At 44.9% G+C, this 25,971-nt stretch overlaps 1 protein-coding gene across 2 annotated transcripts; it reads left to right on the top strand.

Moving 5' to 3' along the window:
- Positions 1-1,402: 1,402 nt before the first annotated feature.
- LOC139412760 (receptor activity-modifying protein 1-like) lies at positions 1,403-25,971 on the top strand. 2 transcript variants are annotated; one of them, XM_071159448.1, is made up of 3 exons: positions 1,403-1,716; positions 4,660-4,840; positions 23,166-25,971. In XM_071159448.1, exons 1-3 carry the CDS (start codon positions 1,662-1,664, stop codon positions 23,419-23,421), a joined length of 492 nt encoding a protein of 163 aa, XP_071015549.1. In that variant the 5' UTR covers positions 1,403-1,661; the 3' UTR covers positions 23,422-25,971. The 2 variants fall into 2 exon arrangements, with proteins under 2 accessions (XP_071015549.1, XP_071015550.1); XM_071159449.1 differs by having other exon boundaries at positions 1,434-1,716; positions 4,663-4,840; positions 23,166-24,495.

Below are 25,971 nucleotides of genomic sequence, written 5' to 3'. Positions count from 1 at the left end.
TTTCAGGCAGAACCTTTTTTGGTTTCAGGCAGAACCCTTTTGGGTTCAATTTAGAGCCCTTTGTGGAATGTGTTCTACATGGAACCCAAAGGGGTTATTGAAAGGGTTCCCCTAGGGGACAGCCAAATAACCCTTTTAGGTTCTAGATAGCACTTTTATTCCTAAGAGAGACCCACTGTACACCAACAGGTCTAACTTATATGACAGGAGCCCCTCATACTGGTCATTGGCTATTATCTGCTGCCATCTAGGGGAACTACATAAGGTAGATCTACTTTTATTGGAGAGATTCAGGGGTGGTGGGAGAAACACAAGATCCATTCACACATCAAATCAAATGAAATGTATTAATAACGCCCTTTACATCAGCAGATGTCACCAAGTGCTTATACAGAATCCCAGCCTAAAACCCCAAACAGCAAGCAGTGAAGACATAGAAGCACTGTGGCCAGGAAAAACTCCCTAGAAAAAGCCAGGAACCTAGGAAGAAACCTAGAGAGGAACCAGGCCCTGAGGGTTGGCCAGTCCTCCATCACAAACCCTCAATCATATTGATCTCCAGCAGGACTTATAATAAATAGGAGTTTCTCATGGCCAAGATCAGAGCTGCAGCAGACATGCATACTAAAGACAAATCCAGACTCCAGTGCATTACATGAGAATGATTGATAGTGTGCCCACTGCCCACTTTATGAAATGAACAATGGAATAAAGATTTAACATGCATTATGGAATAAACCAACCGATGGATAAATTAGGGAGGTTGCACCACCTGTGGGAGAGAGCACAGGATATTGTATACAAGGTAATTACATGACAAATATGCAAAAAAAAAATATATATATATATAATTGAAAATCTCAGAACTTGGCAACAGGGCAATACAACATCTAAATCATACAGCCAAACCTGGCTGTGAGAGCCTACGATGTCTGTTGTGCTACCTCAACAGTCCTGCGCCGGTCTCTGTGATATTCTGGGCACTATAGACTACCTGGCTGTGAGAGCGATGTCTGTTGTGCTACCTCAACAGTCCTGCGCCGGTCTCTGTGATATTTTGGGCACTATAGGCTACCTGGCTGTGGCGGCCTACGATGTCCGTTGTGCTACCTCAACAGTCCTGCGCCGGTCTCTGTGATATTCTGGGCACTATAGGCTACTTACGTGTGGCATATAGATATTATATGGACTATGATACAGTGGTAGACTGTCCACCTCAACAGCAACATAGTAACTTTAACCAGACATTTCTTGTTTAAAAACTATGAACAAAGAAAATGTTTTATATACAGAAGCATAGCCGAGGGAAGTAGCAGGTGTTGTGCAATTTTTTATGAATACTTTTTCTTCTGATTTTTCAGGGGGCGCTGCAGAACCCTCAACACCCCTACTTCCCGCGGCTATGTATGGAAGTTAACCAACGATTTACCACTGATTTATGGATGGCTCCACGACTTGGGTGTCGCTCCTGTCCCCAGTTAAAATAGCCAACTGGCGTGAACAATGGCTTCAGTTGGAGCATGCATGTTCATTTGATGAATCAGTTATTGCAAAGGACAATGAGACGGAAGAATTAGCGCATCAATACACAGAAGAAGAGAACACGAGCGAGAAGTTAGGTTACTGCCGCGTCTCTTCGGTGCAGTCCATAATAAGAAGCTATGGCACTAGACTGTACATCGCTGACAAAACTAACCCTTGTTTTATGTGTGGCGGGTAAGTGTGATTTGATCAATTATATATAATAGCTATTTGTTCTTTTGCTTTTGTTTGCTGGTTGTTTTTCTGTTTTTTAATTGTATGCAATATGCCTCCCTGGCGCACTTCCTATTCTTACTAGATAGCCGAACCGTACCAAGTGATCTACAAATGACTTACATTGACCTTTTTCGTTTGATGTAGCCTATACAACTTATTGCGTGATCCAAACGTTTGACCATTGCGGAAACATAAATAACAATTTAAATGTGTGCTGTAGAATGAAGCTAAGGATGAAAATGTCATATTTTGACATTAAACCATTTTCAACTTCATCGATTGTTGACGCTATAAAAGGGAAGTGTCCAGTATTATGATTTTGTTCAGTATTCACATAGAGCATCTGGTCTCTAAGCTTTGGTCAGCAGCTTTCTCAGGAAGATGTCTTTCCAAGTATTTTCTCATTGGGAGTCTACACATGATCATGATGAATATGAAACATGTTCGCACAATACTAAACAAAACAGCTGACCAAGGTGAAGGATATCTGGGTCAACCTGAATGAATCAGCAGCATCAAATGTATGAAGATGCAGTCAAAGTCAATGCAACGCTTTCTATAAACTGGTCTCTCTATACATTTGACACAAAGCTTATTTATTCCGCTTCCCACTGGGCACACACTGGTTGAATCAACGTGATTTCAATTCATTTCAATGAAATGACGTTGAACCAAGGTGGAATAAACGTTTAATTGCACCCAGACTGTTCTCTCTGCACGGCAAGCGGTACCGGAGCGCCAAGTCTCGGTCAAAAAGGCTTCTTAATTAACAGCTTCTGCCCGGATAAGACTCCTGAACAGCCAATCAAATGGCTACCTGGACTATTTGCATTGACTCCCATTTTACACCTACATGTACATATGACCTCAATTACCTCGACTAACCGGTGCCCCGCACATTGACTCTGTACTGGTACCCAAGTATATAGCCTCACTACTGTTATTTTACTGCTCTTTAATTACTTGTTCTTTTTCTATTTTCTTCTGTTTTTTATTTTTTTATTTTTTTATTTTACTTCAGTTTATTTTAGTAAATATTTCCTTTACACTTATTTTTCTTAAAACTGCATTGTTAGTAAGAACTTTTCACTGTAAGGTCTACTACACCTGTTGTTTTCCGCGCATGTGACATATAAGATTTGATTTGATAATTGACATCTGTGCCCAGTGGGTTGTCCCCAATTCACCCACAGGAGGATATCATTACTAATAGTAGCCTAATTATAGATGGCTCTCGAATGACATTAGTCAGAGTACTCACATCAAAGGTTATTGCTGGGTAAACCTTGTGATTTTCAAGGCACCATCTGTATTCTGCTACTGTTCAATGGTCATTTAACTGCCTTTGGGCACTTTGCTGTTCCACCTTTCTGTCACCCCTGGTGACCCCTGGAGCTGGTCTCATTCTCAGTGTCAAAAGAAGTGTGAACTATTAGCTAGAGGAAGTCAGGAGAACCCGTACAGTAACCTGAGCGTCAGTCTGGTTGTGCTATCATGCCAACTTGGTGCTCATTGCCATGCCGACCATGTTTGACTTGACAAGGACAGCGATGGAGAAGGAAAGAGCAAAAACAGATCTGGGACACTGAGTTTCCCATAAAGTGCTTTGTGCTGTCTGTACAAAAACATCTAACTTTAATCATGAAACTCTCAGACATCAAACATTCAAACCCTCTCCATGGCTCTGGCACTTAAGAGACAACATTTGGGACTTCTTACAGCTGAGGTAGGCTACCAAGTACTGACCCCCGGCCTTAGTCTGACTTTTTCGTCCAGGCAGGGGGCACTTCACACCTCTATGTTAGGGACCAGGTTGTCAGGGTACCCAATCACAGGCCATAGCTGGTAGGGTTACAGACCCCCCCACACCTATCTGAACCATTTGGTTGCATTCCAGAGTTCTGGTTGAGAACACCACTGTAAACCCCTGGGGCTCCACACCAACTCACCAGCTGGACATTTATCCACATGGACAACCCTCCACCTTGGACTGCCTAACATTGTGTTAGTGCGTAGATGACCTTGTAAGTGGACATTGGGTGGCTTAGCGCTCATTTACAGACAGCAAGGAGACCTTCTACAGGGTGGAGGTTGGAGCCCTGGCAGAGTGGAACTTTGGACCCTCTCCACTGCAGCCCCATCAATGTCAATAGGTGGTGAACTGTAGTTGATGAACAGCATTCTCACAGCACGTCCAAGTGGGAAAGGGGCGTGTTCAGAACACTGGCGATTGCGTCATCCGTGGATCTGTTAGGTCGTTATGCACATCCTAATGGGCCAGGGTTTCAGGTAAGGTGGAGCTGATGTGGTCCTTGACTAGCCTCTCAAAACACTTCATGATGAAAAAACTGAGTGCTATTTGCAGAGCGATAGTCATTTAGGCAGGTTACCTTTGTTTGCTTGAGTACAGGGACAATGGTGGACACCTTGAAGCATGCATGGATGACAGACTGGGACAGTCTATTCTGGTGGTCCGTACTGGTCAGGTTAGGATGTTTCCTTCAAGACATGGGTTCAAAAAGTACTTGTTGTCTTTAAAAGACTTTAAGCTGCATTAGATTGAGCTTGCCTAGTGCAACGGAATGGTCCCAAAAGTGCAAACCTTGCCCATCCGGTACTCCAGGCAGGCTCAATCAAACGCTTATTAACGAAGGGTATTTGAATCAGGATCTTCGTCTGTATGCATCAAGCGTCTCAGAGTGAGACTGCTGATCTAGGATCTGGTGCCCCCTGTCCATATAATCTTATTGTTTATGTTCTTAAAGGCAAAACTGATCCTAAATCATCACTCCTACTCTTAGACGCTTGACACATTTAGCCCCTGTTTCATAAACTTGCTGCCTCCCTGATTGCTTCCAACAACTACACTACAATCTGATGACATGTTCCTTCCCTCTGAAGCAGCCCGTGGCTTTCCCCCAGTGAGCGGCTGCAGCGATGCCTACGGGAGGGCCATTCCACCACTTAGCAGCTGCAGCGGTGCCTACGGGAGGGCCATCTCTGACTTCTGTGTGACCAAGTTTACGCTGGACATGAAGGCCCTGGACCAGAGCCTGTGGTGCAGCTGGTCCGACACTTTTCAGTCAGTATAATCTATATTATTCACCTAAATCCATCCTACATTTTATTCATCCTAAATAAAAATAGAGTTGAGTTCAATGACATTTTCTTGAATTAGGTCACTGTATTATTTGTCAGTATTACTTGCAAATGATGCTCTGCCAGTTTAGCAGAGGTCCTTGTCTTTACAAGACCGTTCCATCTGGAGATGTTTACATGTCTATCACCATACCAGATACACAGATAGAAGGATTCCTCATAGGAATGTTCATGTGATGTGCAAGGAATGTTTCCAAGAGACCATTCCTTTAATGTGAAATAGAATTGACCCAGAAAGTGGTTACTATGTTCTCAGAACTTAAGCTGTGAATGTTCTAGACACATGTCATGGAAACAAACAGTCATGCGTCCAGGTTTCTGTGGTTTAGGAGAATATTCCATCAAACGTGGTTGCCATGTTCTCAGAACATAAGATATTCATGTTTTAGACATGTTTCATGGGAGAGTTGCCAGAGCATGTGACCCCAGAACATGTATTACTGTTGCAGAGCCAATCAAGGCCCTGATTGGTGAACATGTATTACTGTTGCAGAGCCAATCAAGGCCCTGATTGGTGAACATGTATTACTGTTGCAGAGCCAATCAAGGCCCTGATTGGTGAACATGTATTACTGTTGCAGAGCCAATCAAGGCCCTGATTGGTGAACATGTATTACTGTTGCAGAGCCAATCAAGGCCCTGATTGGTGAACATGTATTACTGTTGCAGAGCCAATCAAGGCCCTGATTGGTGAACATGTATTACTGTTGCAGAGCCAATCAAGGCCCTGATTGGTGAACATGTATTACTGTTGCAGAGCCAATCAAGGCCCTGATTGGTGAACATGTATTACTGTTGCAGAGCCAATCAAGGCCCTGATTGGTGAACATGTATTACTGTTGCAGAGCCAATCAAGGCCCTGATTGGTGAACATGTATTACTGTTGCAGAGCCAGTCAAGGCCCTGATTGGTGAACCACTGATCCGTTCATCGTTGTTTGTCTGTTGACAAAGTTAAGGATGCTCACACACAGAATGTTTTCAACTCAGATATCTGACACACTTTGACACACATGATTAAATGATTCATGTTATTTTATAGAGTAGTTATTATTCAACATGTCCTCAACTGGGATTTGAACTTACCACGTTTAGGTTCACAGTACTCAGATCTTCCTGCTACACCACCATCTTTCAGTTAATATGACTGTTCTTTAATCAGTGATTTGATTGACTTATTGCAGCAATTGAAGGACTTTCAGTATAGTTGTGTAATGTTGGTGGGGCATGTCAACCTGTTTTAATGATCCTCCTGAATCACTAGGATCAATAATAGTTTGTCTGGAGTGTACTTTTAACAGAGCTGAGATTTACTTCAAAGTGCATTCACCCTATTGCTTACACCTATCAAGTTGTCTCAGATCTAAACAATTGCCTAGGGAGAAGGGTTTAGTGTTTCTTCTGGACAGGGCCTAACTATACTGGCCCAATAAGCACATGCAAGAACAGTCCCGTGTCCAGTTTTCATTCAAACATTTTAATATGTTCCACCATCAATAGATAACTAACAAATTACTGATGAGAGAATAGTCAAATTAACTGACAACTATCCAATCACTGATGAGAGAATAGTCAAATTAACTGACAACTATCCAATCACTGATGAAGTGAAGAAGAGAGAGTGAAGGAGGGAGAGGGAGGGAGAGATTGGGAGAGGGAGAGGGAGAGAGAGAGAGAGAGAGAGAGAGGTGGGAGAGGAAGAGAGAGAGAGGGAGAGAGAGAGGTGGGAGAGGTGGGAGAGGGAGAGAGAGAGAGAGGTGGGAGAGGGAGAGAGAGAGAGAGGGAGAGAGAGAGGTGGGAGAGGTGGGAGAGAGAGAGAGGGAGAGAGAGAGAGAGGTGGGAGAGGTGGGAGAGGGAGAGAGAGAGCGAGGGAGAGAGAGAGGTGGGAGAGGTGGGAGAGGGAGAGAGAGAGAGAGAGAGAGGTGGGAGAGGGAGAGAGAGAGGTGGGAGAGGGAGAGAGAGAGAGAGAGAGAGAGGTGGGACAGGGAGAGAGAGAGAGAGAGGTGGGAGAGGGAGAGAGAGAGAGAGGGAGAGAGAGAGGTGGGAGAGGAGGGAGAGAGAGAGAGAGGGAGAGAGAGAGGTGGGAGAGGGAGAGAGAGAGAGGGAGAGAGAGAGGTGGGAGAGGTGGGAGAGGGAGAGAGAGAGAGAGAGAGAGGTGGGAGAGGGAGAGAGAGAGAGAGAGAGAGGTGGGAGAGGGAGAGAGAGAGAGAGAGAGGTGGGAGAGGGAGAGAGAGAGAGAGAGAGGTGGGAGAGGGAGAGAGAGAGAGAGAGGTGGGAGAGGGAGAGAGAGAGAGAGAGAGAGAGGTGGGAGAGAGAGAGAGAGAGGTGGGAGAGGGAGAGATAGAGAGAGAGATGAGCAGGTCAACTCTGTTTTGCGTGTGGAAAGAAAAAGCGAAGAGGAAGAGAAGGATTGAGAAAGAGACAGAACTTTGCATAAACAAATATTTGGCTAACCAGCCCCTCTGGACTTGTGTGTGTGTTCATGGCCAGGTCAGGACCACATGCCCTATTAGAAGTTGAACAGTAGTCACCTTTGGGGTTTCCAGTGTCAAAGAGAGTCAGAAATTACACTGAATTCATCTACGCTCTTTTAGAACAAAGTTTCCAATGAAGAAAACATTTAATCAACTTTATTCAGTCCAAACACCTCTGATATTACCAGGAGACCGGAGGCACTTCAGTGTGTCTTAGCTCTAATTATATTCACTCAGTCATGCTGCTCTGTAGCTCCCCTGGTATGATGTTGGGAGTTCCACTGCTGGTATGTCTCCTCTCTAACCCCTACCACCAGCTATGGTAGTTATATTTAGATGTGTGGTATGTCCCCTCTCTAACTCCTACCACCAGCTATGGTAGTTATATTTAGGTGTGTGGTATGTCCCCTCTCTAACCCCCTACCACCAGCTATGGTAGTTATATTTAGGTGTGTGGTATGTCCCCTCTCTAACTCCTACCACCAGCTATGGTAGTTATATTTAGGTGTGTGGTATGTCCCCTCTCTAACCCCTTACCACCAGCTATGGTAGTTATATTTAGGTGTGTGGTATGTCCCCTCTCTAACCCCTACCACCAGCTATGGTAGTTATATTTAGGTGTGTGGTATGTCCCCTCTCTAACCCCTACCACCAGCTATGGTAGTTATATTTAGGTGTGTGGTATGTCCCCTCTCTAATCCCTTACCACCAGCTATGGTAGTTATATGTAGGTGTGTGGTATGTCCCCTCTCTAACCCCTACCACCAGCTATGGTAGTTATATTTAGGTGTGTGGTATGTCCCCTCTCTAACTCCTACCACCAGCTATGGTAGTTATATTTAGGTGTGTGGTATTTCCCCTCTCTAACCCCTACCACCAGCTATGGTAGTTATATTTAGGTGTGTGGTATGTCCCCTCTCTAACCCCTTACCACCAGCTATGGTAGTTATATTTAGGTGTATGGTATGTCCCCTCTCTAACCCCCTACCACCAGCTATGGTAGTTATATTTAGGTGTATGGTATGTCTCCTCTCTAACTCCTACCACCAGCTATGGTAGTTATATTTAGGTGTATGGTATGTCTCCTCTCTAACTCCTACCACCAGCTATGGTAGTTATATTTAGGTGTATGGTATGTCTCCTCTCTACCACCAGCTATGGTAGTTATATTTAGGTGTATGGTATGTCTCTTCTCTAACTCCTACCACCAGCTATGGTAGTTATATTTAGGTGTGTGGTATGTCTCCTCTCTAACCCCTACCACCAGCTATGGTAGTTATATTTAGGTGTGTGGTATGTCTCCTCTCTAACCCCTACCACCAGCTATGGTAGTTATATTTAGGTGTGTGGTATGTCCCCTCTCTAACCCCTACCACCAGCTATGGTAGTTATATTTAGATGTGTGGTATGTCCCCTCTCTAACCCCTACCACCAGCTATGGTAGTTATATTTAGGTGTGTGGTATGTCCCCTCTCTAACCCCTTACCACCAGCTATGGTAGTTATATTTAGGTGTGTGGTATGTCCCCTCTCTAACCCCCTACCACCAGCTATGGTAGTTATATTTAGGTGTGCGGTATGTCCCCTCTCTAACTCCTACCACCAGCTATGGTAGTTATATTTAGGTGTGTGGTATGTCCCCTCTCTACCACCAGCTATGGTAGTTATATTTAGGTGTGTGGTATGTCCCCTCTCTAACTCCTACCACCAGCTATGGTAGTTATATTTAGGTGTGTGGTATGTCTCCTCTCTAACTCCTACCACCAGCTATGGTAGTTAAAATTTAGGTGTGTGGTATGTCCCCTCTCTAACCCCTACCACCAGCTATGGTAGTTATATTTAGGTGTGTGGTATGTCCCCTCTCTAACTCCTACCACCAGCTATGGTAGTTATATTTAGGTGTGTGGTATGTCCCCTCTCTAACCCCTTACCACCAGCTATGGTAGTTATATTTAGGTGTGTGGTATGTCCCCTCTCTAACCCCTACCAGCAGCTATGGTAGTTATATTTAGGTGTGTGGTATGTCCCCTCTCTAACCCCTACCACCAGCTATGGTAGTTATATTTAGGTGTGTGGTATGTCCCCTCTCTAACTCCTACCACCAGCTATGGTAGTTATATTTAGGTGTGTGGTATGTCTCCTCTCTAACCCCTACCACCAGCTATGGTAGTTATATTTAGGTGTGTGGTATGTCCCCTCTCTAACCCCTACCACCAGCTATGGTAGTTATATTTAGGTGTGTGGTATTTCCCCTCTCTAACCCCCTACCACCAGCTATAGTAGTTATATTTAGCTGTGTGGTATGTCCCCTCTCTAACTCCTACCACCAGCTATGGTAGTTATATTTAGGTGTGTGGTATGTCTCCTCTCTAACTCCTACCACCAGCTATGGTAGTTATATTTAGGTGTGTGTTATGTCTCCTCTCTAACTCCTACCACCAGCTATGGTAGTTATATTTAGGTGTGTGGTATGTCCCCTCTCTAACCCCTACCACCAGCTATGGTAGTTATATTTAGGTGTGTGGTATGTCTCCTCTCTAACCCCTACCACCAGCTATGGTAGTTATATTTAGGTGTGTGGTATGTCTCCTCTCTAACTCCTACCACCAGCTATGGTAGTTATATTTAGGTGTGTGGTATGTCCCCTCTCTAACCCCTTACCACCAGCTATGGTAGTTATATTTAGGTGTGTGGTATGTCTCCTCTCTAACTCCTACCACCAGCTATGGTAGTTATATTTAGGTGTGTGGTATGTCCCCTCTCTAACCCCTACCACCAGCTATGGTAGTTATATTTAGGTGTGTGGTATGTCCCCTCTCTAACCCCTACCACCAGCTATGGTAGTTATATTTAGGTGTGTGGTATGTCCCCTCTCTAACCCCTTACCACCAGCTATGGTAGTTATATTTAGGTGTGTGGTATGTCCCCTCTCTAACCCCTACCAGCAGCTATGGTAGTTATATTTAGGTGTGTGGTATGTCCCCTCTCTAACCCCTACCACCAGCTATGGTAGTTATATTTAGGTGTGTGGTATGTCCCCTCTCTAACCCCCTACCACCAGCTATGGTAGTTATATTTAGGTGTGTGGTATGTCCCCTCTCTAACCCCTACCACCAGCTATGGTAGTTATATTTAGGTGTGTGGTATGTCCCCTCTCTAACCCCTACCACCAGCTATGGTAGTTATATTTAGGTGTGTGGTATGTCCCCTCTCTAACCCCTACCACCAGCTATGGTAGTTATATTTAGGTGTGTGGTATGTCTCCTCTCTAACCCCTACCACCAGCTATGGTAGTTATATTTAGGTGTGTGTTATGTCTCCTCTCTAACCCCTACCACCAGCTATGGTAGTTATATTTAGGTGTGTGGTATTTCCCCTCTCTAACCCCCTACCACCAGCTATAGTAGTTATATTTAGCTGTGTGGTATGTCCCCTCTCTAACTCCTACCACCAGCTATGGTAGTTATATTTAGGTGTGTGGTATGTCTCCTCTCTAACTCCTACCACCAGCTATGGTAGTTATATTTAGGTGTGTGTTATGTCTCCTCTCTAACTCCTACCACCAGCTATGGTAGTTATATTTAGGTGTGTGGTATGTCCCCTCTCTAACCCCTACCACCAGCTATGGTAGTTATATTTAGGTGTGTGGTATGTCTCCTCTCTAACCCCTACCACCAGCTATGGTAGTTATATTTAGGTGTGTGGTATGTCTCCTCTCTAACTCCTACCACCAGCTATGGTAGTTATATTTAGGTGTGTGGTATGTCCCCTCTCTAACCCCTTACCACCAGCTATGGTAGTTATATTTAGGTGTGTGGTATGTCTCCTCTCTAACTCCTACCACCAGCTATGGTAGTTATATTTAGGTGTGTGGTATGTCCCCTCTCTAACCCCTACCACCAGCTATGGTAGTTATATTTAGGTGTGTGGTATGTCCCCTCTCTAACCCCTACCACCAGCTATGGTAGTTATATTTAGGTGTGTGGTATGTCCCCTCTCTAACCCCTTACCACCAGCTATGGTAGTTATATTTAGGTGTGTGGTATGTCCCCTCTCTAACCCCTACCAGCAGCTATGGTAGTTATATTTAGGTGTGTGGTATGTCCCCTCTCTAACCCCTACCACCAGCTATGGTAGTTATATTTAGGTGTGTGGTATGTCCCCTCTCTAACCCCCTACCACCAGCTATGGTAGTTATATTTAGGTGTGTGGTATGTCCCCTCTCTAACCCCTACCACCAGCTATGGTAGTTATATTTAGGTGTGTGGTATGTCCCCTCTCTAACCCCTACCACCAGCTATGGTAGTTATATTTAGGTGTGTGGTATGTCCCCTCTCTAACCCCTACCACCAGCTATGGTAGTTATATTTAGGTGTGTGGTATGTCTCCTCTCTAACCCCTACCACCAGCTATGGTAGTTATATTTAGGTGTGTGTTATGTCTCCTCTCTAACTCCTACCACCAGCTATGGTAGTTATATTTAGGTGTGTGGTATGTCCCCTCTCTAACCCCTTACCACCAGCTATGGTAGTTATATTTAGGTGTGTGGTATGTCTCCTCTCTAACTCCTACCACCAGCTATGGTAGTTATATTTAGGTGTGTGGTATGTCCCCTCTCTAACCCCTACCACCAGCTATGGTAGTTATATTTAGGTGTGTGGTATGTCCCCTCTCTAACTCCTACCACCAGCTATGGTAGTTATATTTAGGTGTGTGGTATGTCCCCTCTCTAACCCCTTACCACCAGCTATGGTAGTTATATTTAAGTGTGTGGTATGTCCCCTCTCTAACCCCTACCTGCAGCTATGGTAGTTATATTTAGGTGTGCGGTATGTCCCCTCTCTAACCCCTACCACCAGCTATGGTAGTTATATTTAGGTGTGTGGTATGTCCCCTCTCTAACCCCTACCACCAGCTATGGTTGTTGTATTTAGGTGTGTGGTATGTCCCCTCTCTAACCCCTACCACCAGCTATGGTAGTTATATTTAGGTGTGTGGTATGTCCCCTCTCTAACCCCCTACCACCAGCTATGGTAGTTATATTTAGGTGTATGGTATGTCCCCTCTCTAACTCCTACCACCAGCTATGGTAGTTATATTTAGGTGTATGGTATGTCCCCTCTCTACCACCAGCTATGGTAGTTATATTTAGGTGTATGGTATGTCCCCTCTCTACAACCAGCTATGGTAGTTATATTTAGGTGTATGGTATGTCCCCTCTCTAACTCCTACCACCAGCTATGGTAGTTATATTTAGGTGTGTGGTATGTCTCCTCTCTACCACCAGCTATGGTAGTTATATTTAGGTGTGTGGTATGTCCCCTCTCTAACCCCCTACCACCAGCTATGGTAGTTATATTTAGGTGTGTGGTATGTCCCCTCTCTAACCCCTTACCACCAGCTATGGTAGTTATATTTAGGTGTGTGGTATGTCCCCTCTCTAACTCCTACCACCAGCTATGGTAGTTATATTTAGGTGTGTGGAATGTCTCCTCTCTAACCCCTACCACCAGCTATGGTAGTTATATTTAGGTGTGTGGTATGTCCCCTCTCTAACCCCTACCACCAGCTATGGTAGTTATATTTAGGTGTGTGGTATTTCCCCTCTCTAACCCCCTACCACCAGCTATGGTAGTTATATTTAGCTGTGTGGTATGTCCCCTCTCTAACTCCTACCACCAGCTATGGTAGTTATATTTAGGTGTGTGGTATGTCTCCTCTCTAACTCCTACCACCAGCTATGGTAGTTATATTTAGGTGTGTGGTATGTCTCCTCTCTAACTCCTACCACCAGCTATGGTAGTTATATTTAGGTGTGTGGTATGTCCCCTCTCTAACCCCTACCACCAGCTATGGTAGTTATATTTAGGTGTGTGGTATGTCCCCTCTCTAACCCCCTACCACCAGCTATGGTAGTTATATTTAGGTGTGTGGTATGTCCCCTCTCTAACCCCTACCACCAGCTATGGTAGTTATATTTAGGTGTGTGGTATGTCCCCTCTCTAACCCCTACCACCAGCTATGGTAGTTATATTTAGGTGTGTGGTATGTCCCCTCTCTAACCCCTACCACCAGCTATGGTAGTTATATTTAGGTGTGTGGTATGTCTCCTCTCTAACCCCTACCACCAGCTATGGTAGTTATATTTAGGTGTGTGGTATGTCTCCTCTCTAACTCCTACCACCAGCTATGGTAGTTATATTTAGGTGTGTGGTATGTCCCCTCTCTAACCCCTTACCACCAGCTATGGTAGTTATATTTAGGTGTGTGGTATGTCTCCTCTCTAACTCCTACCACCAGCTATGGTAGTTATATTTAGGTGTGTGGTATGTCCCCTCTCTAACTCCTACCACCAGCTATGGTAGTTATATTTAGGTGTGTGGTATGTCTCCTCTCTACCACCAGCTATGGTAGTTATATTTAGGTGTGTGGTATGTCTCCTCTCTAACTCCTACCACCAGCTATGGTAGTTATATTTAGGTGTGTGGTATGTCTCCTCTCTAACTCCTACCACCAGCTATGGTAGTTATATTTAGGTGTGTGGTATGTCCCCTCTCTAAACCCTACCACCAGCTATGGTAGTTATATTTAGGTGTGTGGTATGTCCCCTCTCTAACTCCTACCACCAGCTATGGTAGTTATATTTAGGTGTGTGGTATGTCCCCTCTCTAACCCCTTACCACCAGCTATGGTAGTTATATTTAGGTGTGTGGTATGTCCCCTCTCTAACCCCTACCAGCAGCTATGGTAGTTATATTTAGGTGTGTGGTATGTCCCCTCTCTAACCCCTACCACCAGCTATGGTAGTTATATTTAGGTGTGTGGTATGTCCCCTCTCTAACCCCCTACCACCAGCTATGGTAGTTATATTTAGGTGTGTGGTATGTCCCCTCTCTAACCCCTACCACCAGCTATGGTAGTTATATTTAGGTGTGTGGTATGTCCCCTCTCTAACCCCTACCACCAGCTATGGTAGTTATATTTAGGTGTGTGGTATGTCCCCTCTCTAAACCCTACCACCAGCTATGGTAGTTATATTTAGGTGTGTGGTATGTCTCCTCTCTAACCCCTACCACCAGCTATGGTAGTTATATTTAGGTGTGTGGTATGTCTCCTCTCTAACTCCTACCACCAGCTATGGTAGTTATATTTAGGTGTGTGGTATGTCCCCTCTCTAACCCCTTACCACCAGCTATGGTAGTTATATTTAGGTGTGTGGTATGTCTCCTCTCTAACTCCTACCACCAGCTATGGTAGTTATATTTAGGTGTGTGGTATGTCCCCTCTCTAACTCCTACCACCAGCTATGGTAGTTATATTTAGGTGTGTGGTATGTCTCCTCTCTACCACCAGCTATGGTAGTTATATTTAGGTGTGTGGTATGTCTCCTCTCTAACTCCTACCACCAGCTATGGTAGTTATATTTAGGTGTGTGGTATGTCTCCTCTCTAACTCCTACCACCAGCTATGGTAGTTATATTTAGGTGTGTGGTATGTCCCCTCTCTAACCCCTACCACCAGCTATGGTAGTTATATTTAGGTGTGTGGTATGTCCCCTCTCTAACTCCTACCACCAGCTATGGTAGTTATATTTAGGTGTGTGGTATGTCCCCTCTCTAACCCCTTACCACCAGCTATGGTAGTTATATTTAGGTGTGTGGTATGTCCCCTCTCTAACCCCTACCAGCAGCTATGGTAGTTATATTTAGGTGTGTGGTATGTCCCCTCTCTAACCCCTACCACCAGCTATGGTAGTTATATTTAGGTGTGTGGTATGTCCCCTCTCTAACCCCCTACCACCAGCTATGGTAGTTATGTTTAGGTGTGTGGTATGTCCCCTCTCTAACCCCTACCACCAGCTATGGTAGTTATATTTAGGTGTGTGGTATGTCCCCTCTCTAACCCCTTACCACCAGCTATGGTAGTTATATTTAGGTGTGTGGTATGTCTCCTCTCTAACTCCTACCACCAGCTATGGTAGTTATATTTAGGTGTGTGGTATGTCCCCTCTCTAACCCCTACCACCAGCTATGGTAGTTATATTTAGGTGTGTGGTATGTCCCCTCTCTAACTCCTACCACCAGCTATGGTAGTTATATTTAGGTGTGTGGTATGTCCCCTCTCTAACCCCTTACCACCAGCTATGGTAGTTATATTTAGGTGTGTGGTATGTCCCCTCTCTAACCCCTACCAGCAGCTATGGTAGTTATATTTAGGTGTGTGGTATGTCTCCTCTCTAACTCCTACCACCAGCTATGGTAGTTATATTTAGGTGTGTGGTATGTCCCCTCTCTAACCCCTACCACCAGCTATGGTAGTTGTATTTAGGTGTGTGGTATGTCCCCTCTCTAACCCCTACCACCAGCTATGGTAGTTATATTTAGGTGTATGGTATGTCCCCTCTCTAACTCCTACCACCAGCTATGGTAGTTATATTTAGGTGTATGGTATGTCCCCTCTCTACCACCAGCTATGGTAGTTATATTTAGGTGTATGGTATGTCCCCTCTCTACAACCAGCTATGGTAGTTATATTTAGGTGTATGGTATGTCCCCTCTCTAACTCCTACCACCAGCTATGGTAGTTATATTTAGGTGTGTGGTATGTCTCCTCTCTACCACCAGCTATGGTAGTTATATTTAGGTGTGTGGTATGTCCCCTCTCTAACCCCCTACCACCAGCTATGGTAGTTATATTTAGGTGTGTGGTATGTCCCCTCTCTAATCCCTACCACCAGCTATGGTAGTTATATTTAGGTGTGTGGTATGTCCCCTCTCTAACCCCTACCACCAGCTATGGTAGTTATATTTAGGTGTGTGGTATGTCCCCTCTCTAACCCCCTACCACCAGCTATGGTAGTTATATTTAGGTGTATGGTATGTCCCCTCTCTAACCCCTACCACCAGCTATGGTAGTTATATTTAGGTGTGTGGTATGTCCCCTCTCTAATCCCTTACCACCAGCTATGGTAGTTATATTTAGGTGTGTGGTATGTCCCCTCTCTAACTCCTACCACCAGCTATGGTAGTTATATTTAGGTGTGTGGAATGTCTCCTCTCTAACCCCTACCACCAGCTATGGTAGTTATATTTAGGTGTGTGGTATGTCCCCTCTCTAACCCCTACCACCAGCTATGGTAGTTATATTTAGGTGTGTGGTATTTCCCCTCTCTAACCCCCTACCACCAGCTATGGTAGTTATATTTAGCTGTGTGGTATGTCCCCTCTCTAACTCCTACCACCAGCTATGGTAGTTATATTTAGGTGTGTGGTATGTCTCCTCTCTAACTCCTACCACCAGCTATGGTAGTTATATTTAGGTGTGTGGTATGTCTCCTCTCTAACTCCTACCACCAGCTATGGTAGTTATATTTAGGTGTGTGGTATGTCCCCTCTATAACCCCTACCACCAGCTATGGTAGTTATATTTAGGTGTGTGGTATGTCCCCTCTCTAACCCCCTACCACCAGCTATGGTAGTTATATTTAGGTGTGTGGTATGTCCCCTCTCTAACCCCTACCACCAGCTATGGTAGTTATATTTAGGTGTGTGGTATGTCCCCTCTCTAACCCCTACCACCAGCTATGGTAGTTATATTTAGGTGTGTGGTATGTCCCCTCTCTAACCCCTACCACCAGCTATGGTAGTTATATTTAGGTGTGTGGTATGTCTCCTCTCTAACCCCTACCACCAGCTATGGTAGTTATATTTAGGTGTGTGGTATGTCTCCTCTCTAACTCCTACCACCAGCTATGGTAGTTATATTTAGGTGTGTGGTATGTCCCCTCTCTAACCCCTTACCACCAGCTATGGTAGTTATATTTAGGTGTGTGGTATGTCTCCTCTCTAACTCCTACCACCAGCTATGGTAGTTATATTTAGGTGTGTGGTATGTCCCCTCTCTAACTCCTACCACCAGCTATGGTAGTTATATTTAGGTGTGTGGTATGTCTCCTCTCTACCACCAGCTATGGTAGTTATATTTAGGTGTGTGGTATGTCCCCTCTCTAACTCCTACCACCAGCTATGGTAGTTATATTTAGGTGTGTGGTATGTCTCCTCTCTAACTCCTACCACCAGCTATGGTAGTTATATTTAGGTGTGTGGTATGTCTCCTCTCTAACCCCTAACCACCAGCTATGGTAGTTATATTTAGGTGTGTGGTATGTCCCCTCTCTAACCCCTACCACCAGCTATGGTAGTTATATTTAGGTGTGTGGTATGTCCCCTCTCTAACCCCTACCACCAGCTATGGTAGTTATATTTAGGTGTGTGGTATGTCTCCTCTCTAACTCCTACCACCAGCTATGGTAGTTATATTTAGGTGTGTGGTATGTCTCCTCTCTACCACCAGCTATGGTAGTTATATTTAGGTGTGTGGTATGTCTCCTCTCTAACTCCTACCACCAGCTATGGTAGTTATATTTAGGTGTGTGGTATGTCTCCTCTCTAACTCCTACCACCAGCTATGGTAGTTATATTTAGGTGTGTGGTATGTCCCCTCTCTAACTCCTACCACCAGCTATGGTAGTTATATTTAGGTGTGTGGTATGTCTCCTCTCTAACTCCTACCACCAGCTATGGTAGTTATATTTAGGTGTGTGGTATGTCCCCGCTCTAACTCCTACCACCAGCTATGGTAGTTATATTTAGGTGTGTGGTATGTCCCCTCTCTCTAACCCCTACCACCAGCTATGGTAGTTATATTTAGGTGTGTGGTATGTCCCCTCTCTAACCCCTACCACCACCTATGGTAGTTATATTTAGGTGTGTGGTATGACCCCTCTCTAACCCCTACCACCAGCTATGGTAGTTATATTTAGGTGTGTGGTATGTCCCCTCTCTACCACCAGCTATGGTAGTTATATTTAGGTGTGTGGTATGTCCCCTCTCTAACCCCTACCACCAGCTATGGTAGTTATATTTAGGTGTGTGGTATGTCCCCTCTCTAACCCCCTACCACCAGCTATGGTAGTTATATTTAGGTGTGTGGTATGTCCCCTCTCTAACCCCCTACCACCAGCTATGGTAGTTATATTTAGGTGTGTGGTATGTCCCCTCTCTAACTCCTACCACCAGCTATGGTAGTTATATTTAGGTGTGTGGTATGTCCCCTCTCTAACCCCTACCACCAGCTATGGTAGTTATATTTAGGTGTGTGGTATGTCCCCTCTCTAACCCCCTACCACCAGCTATGGTAGTTATATTTAGGTGTATGGTATGTCCCCTCTCTAACTCCTACCACCAGCTATGGTAGTTATATTTAGGTGTGTGGTATGTCCCCTCTCTAACCCCTTACCACCAGCTATGGTAGTTATATTTAGGTGTGTGGTATGTCCCCTCTCTAACCCCTACCACCAGCTATGGTAGTTATATTTAGATGTGTGGTATGTCCCCTCTCTAACCCCCTACCACCAGCTATGGTAGTTATATTTAGGTGTATGGTATGTCCCCTCTCTAACCCCCTACCACCAGCTATGGTAGTTATATTTAGGTGTGTGGTATGTCCCCTCTCTAACCCCCTACCACCAGCTATGGTAGTTATATTTAGGTGTGTGGTATGTCCCCTCTCTAACTCCTACCACCAGCTATGGTAGTTATATTTAGGTGTGTGGTATGTCCCCTCTCTAACCCCTACCACCAGCTATGGTAGTTATATTTAGGTGTGTGGTATGTCCCCTCTCTAACCCCCTACCACCAGCTATGGTAGTTATATTTAGGTGTATGGTATGTCCCCTCTCTAACTCCTACCACCAGCTATGGTAGTTATATTTAGGTGTGTGGTATGTCCCCTCTCTAACCCCTTACCACCAGCTATGGTAGTTATATTTAGGTGTGTGGTATGTCCCCTCTCTAACCCCTACCACCAGCTATGGTAGTTATATTTAGATGTGTGGTATGTCCCCTCTCTAACCCCTTACCACCAGCTATGGTAGTTATATTTAGGTGTGTGGTATGTCCCCTCTCTAACCCCTACCACCAGCTATGGTAGTTATATTTAGGTGTGTGGTATGTCCCCTCTCTAACCCCTACCACCAGCTATGGTAGTTATATTTAGGTGTGTGGTATGTCTCCTCTCTAACTCCTACCACCAGCTATGGTAGTTATATTTAGGTGTGTGGTATGTCTCCTCTCTAACTCCTACCACCAGCTATGGTAGTTATATTTAGGTGTGTGGTATGTCTCCTCTCTAACTCCTACCACCAGCTATGGTAGTTATATTTAGGTGTGTGGTATGTCCCCTCTCTAACCCCTAACCACCAGCTATGGTAGTTATATTTAGGTGTGTGGTATGTCCCCTCTCTAACCCCTTACCACCAGCTATGGTAGTTATATTTAGGTGTGTGGTATGTCCCCTCTCTAACCCCCTACCACCAGCTATGGTAGTTATATTTAGGTGTGTGGTATGTCCCCTCTCTAACCCCTTACCACCAGCTATGGTAGTTATATTTAGGTGTGTGGTATGTCCCCTCTCTAACCCCTACCACCAGCTATGGTAGTTATATTTAGGTGTGTGGTATGTCCCCTCTCTAACCCCTACCACCAGCTATGGTAGTTATATTTAGGTGTATGGTATGTCTCCTCTCTAACCCCTACCACCAGCTATGGTAGTTATATTTAGGTGTGTGGTATGTCCCCTCTCTAACCCCTTACCACCAGCTATGGTAGTTATATTTAGGTGTGTGGTATGTCCCCTCTCTAACCCCTACCACCAGCTATGGTAGTTATATTTAGGTGTGTGGTATGTCTCCTCTCTAACTCCTACCACCAGCTATGGTAGTTATATTTAGGTGTGTGGTATGTCCCCTCTCTAACCCCTACCACCAGCTATGGTAGTTATATTTAGGTGTGTGGTATGTCCCCTCTCTAACTCCTACCACCAGCTATGGTAGTTATATTTAGGTGTGTGGTATGTCCCCTCTCTAACCCCCTACCACCAGCTATGGTAGTTATATTTAGGTGTATGGTATGTCTCCTCTCTAACCCCTACCACCAGCTATGGTAGTTATATTTAGGTGTGTGGTATGTCCCCTCTCTAACCCCTACCACCAGCTATGGTAGTTATATTTAGGTGTGTGGTATGTCCCCTCTCTAACCCCTTACCACCAGTATGGTATCTATATTTAGCTGTGCTAAGCCCTACCACCAGTATGGTATCTATATTTAGCTGTGCTAACCCCTACCACCAGTATGGTATCTATATTTAGCTGTGCTAAGCCCTACCACCAGTATGGTATCTATATTTAGCTGTGCTAAGCCCTACCACCAGTATGGTATCTATATTTAGCTGTGCTAAGCCCTACCACCAGTATGGTATCTATATTTAGCTGTGCTAAGCCCTACCACCAGTATGGTATCTATATTTAGCTGTGCTAACCCCTACCACCAGTATGGTATCTATATTTAGCTGTGCTAAGCCCTACCACCAGTATGGTATCTATATTTAGCTGTGCTAACCCCTACCACCAGTATGGTATCTATATTTAGCTGTGCTAACCCCTACCACCAGTATGGTATCTATATTTAGCTGTGCTAAGCCCTACCACCAGTATGGTATCTATATTTAGCTGTGCTAAGCCCTACCACCAGTATGGTATCTACATTTAGCTGTGCTAAGCCCTACCACCAGTATAGTATCTATATTTAGCTGTGCTAAGCCCTACCACCAGTATGGTATCTATATTTAGCTGTGCTAAGCCCTACCACCAGTATGGTATCTATATTTAGCTGTGCTAAGCCCTACCACCAGTATGGTATCTATATTTAGCTGTGCTAAGCCCTACCACCAGTATGGTATCTATATTTAGCTGTGCTAAGCCCTACCACCAGTATGGTATCTATATTTAGCTGTGCTAAGCCCTACCACCAGTATGGTATCTATATTTAGCTGTGCTAAGCCCTACCACCAGTATGGTATCTATATTTAGCTGTGCTAAACCCTACCACCAGTATGGTATCTATATTTAGCTGTGCTAAGCCCTACCACCAGTATGGTATCTATATTTAGCTGTGCTAAGCCCTACCACCAGTATGGTATATATATTTAGCTGTGCTAAGCCCTACCACCAGTATGGTATCTATATTTAGCTGTGCTAAGCCCGCTGGTAATTCAAGCTGTTAGTTTGCCTTTTCCCACTCCGTTGGTTGGAGACAGAAACAGACCTGATTTCAAAGAGTCACTTTTCAGACATGTTTTGAGGAATGGCTATTTTGATGCCAATTAATATCGAAAATAAACCTAACACATTTTTTTACATTACAGCCTAATTCTACAATGGATTAAATGTTTTTGTTTTCATCAATCTACACACAGTACGCCATAATGACAAAGAAAAAAATGGTTTGTAGAAATGTTTGCTAATTTATTAAAAAATAAAAACGGAAATATCACATTTATGTAACTATTCATACCCTTTACTCAGTACTTTGTTGAAGCAACTTTGGCTGAAAGTAAAGCATTGCGTCTTCCTGGGTATGACGTTACTAGCTGTATTTGGGGATTTTCTACTATTCTTCTCTGCAGAGCCTCTCAAGCTCTGTCAGGTTGGATGGGGAGCGTCGCTGCACAGCTATTTTCTGGTCTCTCCAGAGATGTTCGACCGGGTTCAAATCCGGGCTCTGGCTGGGCAACTCAAGAACATTCAGAGACTTGTCCTGAAGCCACTGCTGCGTTGTCTTGGCTGTGTGCTTAGGGTCATTGTCCAGTCTGAGGTCCCGAGAGCTCTGGAGCAGGTTTTCATCAAGGATCTCTCTGTACTTTGCTCCAATCATCTTTGCCTCGATCCTGACTAGTCTCCCAGTCCCTGCCGCTGAAAAACATCCAATCAGCATGATGCTGCCCCCACCATGCTTCACCGTCGGGATGGTGCCATGTTTCCTCCAGACATGACGCTTGGCATTCAGGACAAAGAGTTCAATATTGGTTTCATCAGACCAGACAATATTGTTTCCCATGGTCTGAGGGTCTTTAGGTGCCTTTTGGCAAACACCAAGCGGGCTGTCATGTGCCTTTTACTGAGGAGTAGCTTCCGTCTGGCCACTCTACCATAAAGGCCTGATTGGTGGAGTGCTGCAGAGATGGCTGTCCTTCTGGAAAGTTCTCCCATCTCCACAGAGGAACTCTGGAGCTCTGTCAGAGTGACCATCGGGTTCTTTGTCACCTAAGCCCATTCTCCCCTGATTGCTCAGTTTGGCCGGGCAGTCAGCTCTAGGAAGAGTCTTGGTGGATGCAAACTTTTTCCATTTAAGAATGATGGGGGCCACTGTGTTCTTGGGGATCTTCAATGCTGCAGAAATGTTTTGGTACCCTTCCCCAGATCTGTGCCTCGACATAATCCTGTCTCGGAGCTCTACGGCAATTCCTTCAAACTCATGGCTTGTTTTTTGCTCTGACATGCACTGTCAACTGTGTGACCTTATATAGACAGGTGTGTGCCTTTCCAAAACATGTCCAATCAACTGAATTCCACAGATTCCCCATCAACGGAAGCAGGATGCACATGAGCTCAATTTCGAGTCTCATAGCAAAGGGTCTGAATACTTATGTAAATAAGGTATTTCTCTTCTTTTTTTTAGACAGTTTTCTCTTTGTCATTATGGGGTATTGTGTGTAGATTGATGCTGATTATTATTATTTTAATCTATTTTAGAATAAGACTGTAATGTAACAACATTTTGGAAAAATGTCTGAATTCTTTCCGAATGCACTGTATTTAAAAGTTAGAGTTGGTTTTCTCATGCTGCCCCCTAGTTTCAATGTTTTATCCCCCCTTGCAGGCCTTACGAGGAACTGACCAACTGCACCTATTTTGTGGCACTCAAGATGCACTGCTTCTGGCCCAACCAGCAGATAGACGAACTCTTCATACGCCTCCACCGGGACTACTTTCACGACTGCGCTCTGACCGGCAGGCTGCTTCGGGACCCTCCTATACGTATCTTGGGGCCTTTCATTGGAGTGCCTGTGCTGGTCACTCTGCTCATGACTGCCCTAGTGGTGTGGAGCGGTAAATGCTGCCAGGGAATCGTGTAACTGTCTCATCCTGGGTGAAGGTGCCCCTGGGTACGGAATACAGATCTAGGATCAGTTTGCCCTGCCAAAATTCTAAACTGAATCATTAGCGGTGGAAATGCAAAACTGACCCAAGGCCAGCTTCTAGGGATCAACCTGACCTCTTGGAGAACGAACTCCAGCTTATCTGATAGGGGAGCCATGATGGAGGGGACACTGAACTGGGGCAAACGACAAGCAGAGATACCCAACAGCATACTAAGACTGTAATCTTTCTGTGATGTTTGTTGTTTGATGGACACTGGCGGTATGAGTGAAGGAACACTCAGAAGCCTACTACTGAAACAAAGCAAAGGCTATTTAAGATTGTACTGTGGCTCATCGATAACCCTAGAAATTCCAATTGAAAACACGCATTGTATTGTTGTAAACCACAAAGTGGCCAACCAAGAGAGGGCTAATGTTGTGTAGGGCACGGAGGACAGATAATAAATACCTCGTATGTCAAAATCAATGCAACAACATCTGTAATGTAGCTTTGGGCACCAGCCAAGTCTTTACATGAACTGAATAGATGGATATAAAGGGCTTCACAGAAAAGGCTGTATTTGATCTAGACAGCCATGCCCAGTAGCCACGCCCAGTAGCCATGCCCAGTAGCCACACCCAGTAGCCACGCCCAGTAGCCACGCCCAGTAGCCACGCCCAGTAGCCATGCCCAGTAGCCACGCCCAGTAGCCACGCCCAGTAGCCACACCCAGTAGCCACGCCCAGTAGCCACGCCCAGTAGCCACACCCAGTAGCCATGCCCAGTAGCCACGCCCAGTAGCCACGCCCAGTAGCCACACCCAGTAGCCACGCCCAATAGCCACGCCCAGTAGCCACGCCCAGTAGCCATGCCCAGTAGCCACGCCTTTTAAATCCAACAAAACAGGAATTATCTTCATCAGAATATGTTGTTTTATATTCTACTGTTTCACAATGGATTACAGAGCCATTACCACTGCATGTACCTACCTATGTGTCTGATTATTCATTCATTATTATCTATTCATGTGCATTCTAAACAGAGAAATAAACAACTACAAATACTAATATGATAAAAGTGAAATAAGAAATTGTTTTTGGTATCCATTTATTTTGATATCAATATGATATTTGTTTGATATCCAAACATGAATGAGAACAGAATTGAACTCCGACCTGAGGAGTGTAGAGATGCCCCTTCAGCCCACAGCCAGAACCAATATCTCTCTTCCCAGCACTGAGTGTCATACTACCATCCACCTACTACCATATCTATCAGATTCAGGAGTCAGAGTACTCCAACATCCCAATACACACACACCTGTGTAGAGAGGTATCAAAAATACATTACAATATGAACCATTCAAAAACAACCGGCTATTCTCATACTGTGGTGGGCAGAAGAAGAAGGCACACGCACGCACACACGCACGCACGCACACGCACGACACACACACACACACGCACGCACACACGCACGACACACACACACGCACGCACGACACACACACGCACGCACGCATGCACGCACACGACACACACACACACACGCACGCACACGCACGACACACACACACACGCACACGCACGCACACGCGCACACACACACGCACACGCACGCACGACACACACACGCACGACACACACACACACACACGCACGCACGACACACACACACACGCACGACACACACACACATACACACATTTTTCTTGTTTTATGAAAAGGCAGTCAGCACACCACACAATGAGTCAGCACACCAGAGGGCCCTGGGTCTCCCTGAAGGAGAATGGAAGAAACTAAAAGATTAAAAGCCACTTTGACTGACAGCTCGCCTTAGCACAAGTGGCAGAATATAGTCCCAAAGCCAGCTCGCCATAGCAACGGGGTTATTCATCTCATTGTGACTGCAGTAAAAAGGCCTCAGTCCCCCCTATCTGAGATATCTACTGCAGCCCTCATCCTCCGCATACAACACCCGTTCTGCCAGTCACATTCTGTTAAAGGTCCCCAAAGCACACACATCCCTGGGTCGCTCCTCTTTTCAGTATGCTGCAGCTAGTGACTGGAACGAGATGCAAAAAAACACTCAAACTGGACAGTTTTATCTCCATCTCTTCATTCAAAGACTCAATCATGGACACTATTACTGACAGTTGTGGCTGCTTTGTGTGATGTATTGTTGTCTCTATCTTCTTGCCCTCTGTGCTGTTGTCTGTGCCCAATAATGTTTGTACCATGTTTTGTGCTGCTAACATGCTGTGCAGCTGCCATGTTGTGTTGCTACCATGTTGTTGTCATGTGGTTTTGCTACCATGCTGTGCTGTCATGTGTTGCTGCCTTGCTATGCTGTTGTCTTAGGTCTCTCTTTATGTAGTGTTGTGTCTCTCTTGTCGTGATGTGTGTTTTGTCCTATATTTATTTATGTATATTTTTAATCCCAGCCCCCGTCCCCACAGGAGGCTTTTTACCTTCTGGTAGGCCGTCATTGTAAATAAGAATTTGTTCTTAACTGACTTGTCTAGTTAAATTAAGGTTCCATTT

This window comes from Oncorhynchus clarkii, chromosome 7 (assembly GCF_045791955.1).
Source record: "Oncorhynchus clarkii lewisi isolate Uvic-CL-2024 chromosome 7, UVic_Ocla_1.0, whole genome shotgun sequence".
In the NCBI taxonomy this organism is placed as follows: Eukaryota; Metazoa; Chordata; class Actinopteri; order Salmoniformes; family Salmonidae; genus Oncorhynchus; species Oncorhynchus clarkii.
Note: the sequence above shows the minus strand (reverse complement) of the source record. Positions and strands in the feature narration are given on the sequence as shown.